The sequence below is a fragment of the Arachis hypogaea genome, chromosome 7, assembly GCF_003086295.3.
Source record: "Arachis hypogaea cultivar Tifrunner chromosome 7, arahy.Tifrunner.gnm2.J5K5, whole genome shotgun sequence".
Taxonomy (NCBI): Eukaryota; Viridiplantae; Streptophyta; class Magnoliopsida; order Fabales; family Fabaceae; genus Arachis; species Arachis hypogaea.
In genome coordinates this window covers 75,320,967-75,329,470 of record NC_092042.1, presented here as the reverse complement: position 1 = coordinate 75,329,470, position 8,504 = coordinate 75,320,967, and the positions used below count along the sequence as shown (strand labels likewise).

The 8,504-nt window shown below is 32.7% G+C and overlaps 1 protein-coding gene across 5 annotated transcripts; it reads right to left on the bottom strand.

The window, feature by feature from the left end:
• Positions 1–2,635: 2,635 nt before the first annotated feature.
• Positions 2,636–8,142, bottom strand: LOC112703481 (persulfide dioxygenase ETHE1 homolog, mitochondrial). Of its 5 annotated transcripts, none has more exons than XR_011864151.1 (11): positions 7,504–8,142; positions 7,126–7,254; positions 6,941–7,048; positions 5,941–6,075; positions 5,707–5,748; positions 5,512–5,571; positions 5,226–5,439; positions 5,006–5,108; positions 4,581–4,605; positions 4,291–4,364; positions 3,978–4,179 (listed from the first exon to the last, which is right to left on the bottom strand). XR_011864151.1 is itself a non-coding variant. In XM_025754944.3 (10 exons), exons 1-10 carry the CDS (start codon positions 7,756–7,758, stop codon positions 2,745–2,747), a joined length of 900 nt encoding a protein of 299 aa, XP_025610729.1. In that variant the 5' UTR covers positions 7,759–8,142; the 3' UTR covers positions 2,636–2,744. The 5 variants fall into 5 exon arrangements, 3 of the variants coding, with proteins under 3 accessions (XP_025610729.1, XP_025610730.1, XP_025610728.1); XR_011864152.1 differs by having other exon boundaries at positions 3,978–4,176; XM_025754944.3 differs by lacking the exons at positions 3,978–4,179; positions 5,006–5,108 and adding an exon at positions 2,636–2,762 and having other exon boundaries at positions 5,386–5,439.
• Between the last annotated feature and the right edge of the window lie 362 nt (positions 8,143–8,504).

The following is an 8,504-nucleotide window of genomic DNA, read 5'->3' as shown; positions in this document are numbered from 1 at the left end:
AGGAGACTTTTTTGTTTTTGTCTCGTCCCTAGCCACGAGACTTTTATTTTTGTCTCGTCACTTGGCACGAGATATTTTTGGTTTTTGCTCCTGGACAGTAGAAACAGAAATGGAGTAGGAGAGAAAAAGAATTACACCCAGATACTGGTTCAGCTGCTAAGTGCAATGCAGCCTACATCCAGTCTCCATCACAACAATGATGAAATTTTACTATAATCAACCTGATTACAAACTGTAAAGTGCTAACCCAACTTACAAGGAGATTCCCACAGAATCATGAAACACAACATAGACGTACAAAGGAACTCTAAGGACATCTATGGCTTTTCTTTTAATTTTGCACTCTCTGCCTTTTTTCGCTCTATGACTTTTTCATACAAACCTCACTTGTTTGCCTTTTTCCATGAGACTCAAGACATGACAAAATTAAACAGAAAAGTTACAAAACAGAATACATTAAAAGAGAAGAAATTCTGTAAGCTTAGGTAGCTATGAGACTTCTGTGCCTTGCACTCTCAAACTTTCTCCTCTTATCAAACCGTGACTGTTCACCCCTTTTATAGAGAAGAGAAGCCTTCACAGTTGAAACAAAACCAAGCTTAACTTCTTTTCCTTCAAAACAGAACCGGTTCGGCCACAGAGAGAGAAGAGGTAACTCATGCAAACCCAACATGCAAATACCTGTAGTTCTTCTTTGGTCATCACTCTTTCATCAATCCGAGTGCTCTATCCTTTGCTTGCTCTTCAAGATGGATTTCTAGCCCTTGATACTTCATGATGATGATGGCTTCATCTGTTTCAATCTCTGCCTTTTCCATCACTTCGCCACTCTAGCTACTTCCTGTAGTGGTTGAGCAGAATCAGAGACAAGCCATGCCTCCAAAAATCTCTTCCTTGCTGGCCGAATCTCCTTCTTTTCTTTTTGAGTATGAGGAGCTCGAGATTACCTCACCAAATCTTACCATTTTTGGTAAAAATCTCAGCCACAGCATACTTTTATTTTGTTATGTTTTCTTGCCATCATCATGATGGTCTTGTAGCGTGTTCTTCCTTCACTTCGGTAGCTCATTTTTACTTCCATGGTTTCTTGGGTAATGACCGAAACAGAGAAGGAAAGAGATGATAGAGAATAAACAACTTGGAAGGAAAGCAATTAAATGAGTTAATTAATATAATTGAAAAGTTGCTTTTACTTCTCTTAGAGTGGCGTGTAGCTTAAACACATCAATCATGTCACTCATATTCTCTCTCTCATTTATGTTTCCAATGCTACCAAATTAAAATTTAAAATCCATCCTTAATGAGAAAGGGAATATGTTGGAGAGCATAAGGCAAATGGTAACATTTGCTTTTCTGATGGGTTTTTGGATCAAGCATTGGATCACTTAGCATGGATCATAGTTGGGCTTTGGAGCAATGAGATTCATTCTGGCCCAATTAATATCACAACCATTCAGCCATATAATATAGGAAACATTAAGCAAGGCTGATTGCAAGTTTTGATTTTGGACTTGCAACAATTCTTTTATTTTCGGCCCAAACAAAATCTGCATCACAAAATTATTAATTAACATATGTTAAATGAAAATCAAATTAATAATTTTGTAATTAAATATTTTAATAATGTTTGTTCATCATCAAAACTAAATTAGAGTTTTCCAAACTCATCAGCCCCACCTAGAGCCAAAAATTTTTAAGATAAGTTTTTCGTTTTTATTTTAAATATTTTATAGTTATTTTTACAGTTTTATTTTTTCTCATACACAGTACCAAGCAGACTTAAGCACGTACAGTTAATTATAACGCCAATATGCATTTTTTTGCAATTAATTATATTTTCGCACTCAAATTTATTTTCTAAGTTAAATTTTCACCAGTAATTTTTTAAATTATAAATTTTAAATCTTTTAACCCCTTTTTGCTTACTTTTAATTTATTAATTAATTATTCGATAAAGTATTAAATTAGTCTCCTACATTTGAGATTTATCCAGAATTACGTCCAAATATAAAGGACTAATTTAATACTTTACCCTTAATTATTTATATTATTATTTATCCAGGTTTTACATTTCTCATGATGCTTTCATTTGATTTTGCTCCAAACTAAGACTGGTTACTCAACCACCCTTAGTCTGAGGGATTGTTGGTGTAACTGAAGAAGATAGGAGAGGAATTAAGTTTCATATGATTACTCAACCACTCTTAGTTTTACGTTAATTGTACGTTAATTAACTATGCATATAACCAGAGATTATTTTTAATATAAAGATGAAGATATTGTTTTGATTAAATATTAATATTTGAAATATATTACAATATTGTGAAAGTAAAAAAAATGTGTCTAACATACATTTTAGGTGTTATCAAAATGATGACAAGTGTCTAATATGTACCCTATATGTTGTCAGAATAATAATGTGTCCAATACACATCCTACATGTTACAACACACATCCTACATATTAACTCTCTACATACAAAATCTATTCACATATAATTATACTAAATAATATCATTTTTAACCAAATAAAAAAATCAATATTTTTTTCGTATAAAAAAATTAGCCTATATAATCACTTCAAACTTCAAAATACTAAATTAAAGATATTTATGAGATTCATTCAGGAATACAGCTAGCACTGATAGGCTTTGTCTTACAATTCACACAATCACACGTACAATCCTTTGTTTGCTCTGAAATCGCAATTCCACGTGCTTGCAAGTTGCAGTTCTCGGTGTCATTTCACGAATTCATGATTACCTGCAAATTGCTGTCTTATTTAAATTTTTATAGCCCCGAGTGGCACATTTTGATAACGACCCTTTTATCCTTCTTCGATATGATATGATTAGGTAGGTAGCAAACACAGGATAAAAATTTCGATCAGCAAACATATTGTGCGTAAATTTTATCCCATTATAAAATTCTTAGTTTATTTGTCTCAATATGTAAAATTTAGCTCTACCTCATATGCAATGGATAGACAAATCCGTAGTGTAAGAAATATTAGATGCATTATAATATTAACTGGAATTTGTAGGTAAATATATGGGTTAATTGTCAAAATGATTATAAAAACTTATGTGTACATTAATTTTTTTAAAAATACATTCTTTAAATTAATCTATGTAAATACAATAGTAAATCAAATTTGTCATTCCATTAATTAGAAGATGACTATCAAAAAATAATTTATATCATATATCATTGTCTAGCTAATAGAAATTTTCAGAGACCAATTTTTTAAATTGACATGGTGTGATTTTTTAAGGATTAATTTTACTATTAATTCATACAAAACATTTTATATAAATATCTTATCATATGTTATTATATTTAACAAACGAAATTCTAACCTAGAGGCGTTGGAGAAGAATAGATATATGTCATCTTTGACTTTGGAAATGGAGTATACTTTCAAGCTTCAAATAAATATCATAGTCATTGATATTTATATTATATAATTTTTTTTTTTGTTGGATTGCCCACGGTATCCCCAACCCGACAGGCCATGTACAAGGCGGAATTCAAACTCCCGACACTTGTTTAAGTGGACGAGTGAACTGACTACTCGACCAACCCAAGTTGGTTTAAAATTTTAAGTAATATGCATTATATTACACATATAAGATATCTCTCCTTTTCTATTTTGTTTTTTCAGGTAAATATAAAAGACATCTCTACTTTTGGAGAGTCAGATAGCACCTTGTTCTCAAAGTTGTTCATTCGAGCCCATAGTCCATTAAAAATTTATAGTTATTTCTATCTAGGTTTGTCCTAAGATCAGATAAACCCTGAATTTTCAAATAAATTATGTTTCTTCACCCTAATCCAATTGGTTAGTTACTTAATTATGAAAATTCAGTACCAACAACCAAAAGAAAAAGAAAAAAGAAAAAAGCGAAGAGCTCTGTAGCTTAGTCTTCAACGTGTAACATGCCTTAACATAGAAGATAATCAAAAAGAAGAGAACAATAAGCATAATCACTGAAGTATATATTTATATTAGATTGAGGCCCACAATCATTATTTTACTATTAGTTTACATTCTTCATTTTCTGTTCAACTCAAATTCCAATTAACACTTCTTTTTCGTGGTAAATTACATTACTAACTGGTTGCTGGAGTGTGTTATTCGTACTCATTCTTGCTTCTTGCTCACACAGACACCCCTCTACTATTGAATGAGACATAATATAGGACTCAGTTGACATAATCATTTACTTAGCTTGATAAACGAGTCAAAATGAGTACACAAAAATATTTCTTACTTAAAAGAAGTTCATACCTTGGATTGAACTCCACAAACCAAATTAGCTGGGACAGCAACATCGATCATTTTTGGATATGAAAGGTTAAGATCTGTTGCACGAATCAAATATAACCATGTAAAAGTTAACTTTGATGTTTTATTTATAATAAGTAGAACCTTATAGTTTGAGGTGACCTAATTTTCAATTATATTTCTATAGTTTAAAAAATTTTTAATCAGATGCTTATCTTGAAAAAGAATTAATCAAGACCTACTACAGCAATTTATTATTATGATAAGACTTTAAGAGTTTAGTTAGCACTTACTTGCCATGATGTTCTTGAAAGTTTCCTGGAAAAGAGGCATCCACAATGTCAATAGTAAGTACTACATATCTTGGGGCTAACCAGCAGTATTATTATAAATGAAATTTCCGCAAGTTGATAACCTTTTTAGTTAGTTATAAAACAAAATTCTGTCATCACAATATGAAAATTATATTTTTCTTGATCCTAGATCAAAACAAAAGGATTTGCTCATGTTTCATGATCAACAAAGCAGCATCTCGTAGTAGATAGTTCAATGAATGGTAAGCAAACACGATAATATAAGACCATTACTCTCTTATCTACTAATCAGAGAAGAAGTAATTTAATGTTCTTTATATTATATTTGAAAAAATGTAAACTATATATTTTATAAACAAACGTGTTCATGAATATAGACCATGTTTCAAAGAATCCTCGATTACATTTTCAAGAGCTCAGCTTCCCTGACAAAAGTTATTTATCACAGAATATTAGCTTTGCTGTAAATTGGATGTCAGTTGAAGCATTCAAATAGTAGATCCGACCCTAAAATGAGGAGATTGGTAAAGTTAGAAACTGAAGTTCCAATTACCCTTGAATCAGGGTATTGGGACTCACTGACTCACACATGATTTAAATTTATAATCCAATGGTGATTCTTACTTTCCATATTTCCATGCTTTGAGGATCTCTCTTTTGCTCAAATCACAATCACATGTAAATCTCTTATTAGAGTCTCTAAAAGAGTGTCTTCACACAATTCACAACTATATGTTCGGTTAGTGGATTGAGATTATAAAATATGGACATTTTCAAGCATTACCTCATCCTTTGTTAGCCGTGGATTGTACTGCATCTCCTCTCCAACAGTGCTTACCTGAAATCAGTAACTTGTAAGCAACTCTCTAATGATAGGTTTGGCAAGCAAAAACCTAAAAACTTTCCATACACTGAATCCTTTGTAGTCATGAGCTGGGTAGATAAATGTATCCTTGGGCAGTGTAAAAATCTGTTTCCAAAAATATGCGAGTGAGTCATAATTATACCCAACTTTTGGAACAAGAAATATATTATCTCTCTTAGTTCTTGGTCTACTTGTCTGAGTTTATGCTTAACATAATGCATAATCATCTTAAAGTCATGCCTGTGAATGTACTGATTTGTAAAGCTGCTCCGAACTCCCACCCTGCATAACAATTACAGAATCAGATACAATTGACTACATATAGTTCATTGCTTCAAGATAATATGGTAAGAATCACCAGCCCTGTATCAGTCTATAGGAAAATGCAAACTTATCCATTGTTCTTCGTTCATATAACTCTGAAGGCCTTTGAGAAGCAGAAACAAAAGGAAATGGAAATACAGTATTATATACCTGAAAGTCGGTCCTTCCACATCCACGTATTAATAGGGCATCTCCAGTGAATGCCATCCTAGGTTGAGGTTGATCAGAAGCATCTCCTGTAACATAGGTAACGCAACCCAAGGTATGACCAGGAGTAGCTCGAACCTACAGAGAGCAATGCCATAAAATGTATTACAGAGTAGCTCATACAATAAATCATAACATAAGTACGATATCAACACCCTTGCAAAAAAAGAAAAATAAATCCACTTGACAAAAAAAATGAAAAGGAAAAGAATAGCCGACAGTCAACAAAAGAAAAGTGAGTTATGGCTTGACCTCTTTTTTTATCCCAAGTGTACAAGGAGGCAAAACTAGTAAGAGAATTCTTCATTTCATCCTTGATAAAAATAACATTGAGTCATTATGGATTGGCCTCCTTTGCTTCTCAACAAAAGTTTACAGCCTTAAATGCCATCTTTTCAAAGCGATCATAATTTAGTATATATCATGTCTTTCAAAAAAAAAGACCTGCAACTAATGTCTAATGACATATCTATCATTTATCAATACGCCTAACTAGTTCTTAAGGTAGCCGTATTTTCACTGATGTTGTTTTAATAACTAGGGGCTGCATCTAATTCTCTTTTAACACTTCCAAATATTTTATGGATCCAATTTTCAAATTTATCAAAGACTACAAAAGCAATCTCAAACCTAATGAAATGTAATGTATTATTGATAATTCCTTGTCATTAGGAAACCCGAGACACAAAACTCAATTTATAGCACTCTAAATACTGGGCATTGCAGAACAAAATAGCTGCAACATCAAACTAGCCCTGCAGCTGCAGCCTTACCTATAGTTACCGAAATCCTGGTCCAGGAACAAGTATGCAGCTCATTGCATCACATAACTTGCTACTTTTTATGATTAATTATAATTTAAAAGTATTCCCTTAGAGATAATCCAGCAGAGAGTATGCAATACAAAGGTAGAAAAAGAGAATCAAGGTCACTATGGACTCACCTCCAAAAAAAGATCACCAAAATGGACTTTATCACCTGGTTCCACAAAAAGATCAGCCGTTGCACCACTTGCTTTCGAAATAATAGATTTTACACCCGGAACTTTGCTCTATTCAAAATAAGTACACAACAAAACACATATAAAACAAATTAAATGAACATAACAATAATTCAACAGCTGCTCACCTTGATAAGGCCAGTCCCAGTGACATGATCAGCATGTACATGAGTGTTCATGGCATACACAAGCTTCAATCCCAGCTCTTGAATAAGGGATAAGTCTCTATCCACTGTTCTATCTACAGGGTCTATCAACTAAATTTGTTTTTAAAAAAAAAAAGAGAATTCATCATTGACCAATTCAAGATAACAGAATAAACCATTATGCAATCCCTCAAACACTTGGCACGCATATCGAAAGAGACCCCACTTTCAAAATCAATTTTTTATTCAGAATAAGGAGACCCCACTTTTTTCTTGAAAAGCTTGACCTTCATAGAATCTCTCAGACAATTCCAGCAGTAAAAAAAAAAAAAAAAAGAAAACAAAAAGTTGGAAACTTACAAGCGCTGGTTTATCGGGGTGTGATGCATCAGCAAGAAGGTACGTGTATGTAGACGATTCCTTCTCGAAAAGCTGGCGAAACAAGAGCTTTGAGGAGGAAGAGGAAGAAGAAGAAGAGAAAGAAGTCATTTGTGATCGAAGTGCAAAGGTAGTTCTTTTGGGAATTGATGTTGAAAGAGAAACAGAGGTAAGAGGAAAGGTTGAAGCTTTGGATGCAAATAGAGAAACTCTAACGATATGATGAAAACGAAGCATCTTTGGGTAACTTAAATAGTTGGCAAGTGTTGACGAATGACGAGGAGAGAGAGAGAGAGAGAGAGGAAACAATGGAGAATGAATATGATGATATTGTTGTTGGATGATGATAAATTGATAATGCTAAAGTAGTTGTTGGCGTTGTGAATGATAAAAATAAAATTAATAATTTAATAATAAGAAAATAATAAAGGAATTATTGAGGACGATGGTTTCGATTTTCGATCAATTTGGCATAGGAAAGGTCGCAAATGGGAGTGTAAGGAATTGCCGAAGGACGACGAAGGTTTGTCACTATTGTAGTATTGTTTTTGTATTTTGTTTCTGGGGTGGCAGGTCGAGGTGTCAGATGAAGATACAGTGGACCACTCCGTCTGTGCAAGCAATTTATGGTACCCTTTTAGGAAGTAGGAACTCCTATAATTGAAAAAAAAATCCTATTAACGAGGAGGGTTAAAGAACTAGCAAATTTTGTGATTTGTAGTTATCAATTAATTATTATTAGTATTTTAATGATATGAGATTTCATCTAATGATGAGAAATTATTTACCTCTTTTTTACCGATTAAGTGCTGTCCAAATTTTAATAAAAATGCAGATTCCCTAGACTTTCTCCCTTCAACGATGAATTTCATACGATAAGGTATCTAAACTCTAATTTTGTATGACTTTTTAATAAAATTTTTAAATTATCCCACCATTTATCTTTAAATTCACTTCTATTTCCTCTCTTCTTTCTCATATTC

What these genes read in the sequence shown, in the direction of transcription:
- LOC112703481 (XM_025754943.3), bottom strand. Translation starts at nt 7,758, where the DNA reads ATGCTTCGTTTTCATCATATCGTTAGAGTTTCTCTATTTGCATCCAAA. An exon ending in GTGGAAGGACCGACTTTCAG is followed by an intron (nt 5,749 to 5,940) that starts GTATATAATACT and finishes ATTGTTATGCAG; the next exon opens with GGTGGGAGTTCGGAGCAGCT. An exon ending in ACAAATCAGTACATTCACAG is followed by an intron (nt 5,572 to 5,706) that starts GCATGACTTTAA and finishes TTTTGGAAACAG; the next exon opens with ATTTTTACACTGCCCAAGGA.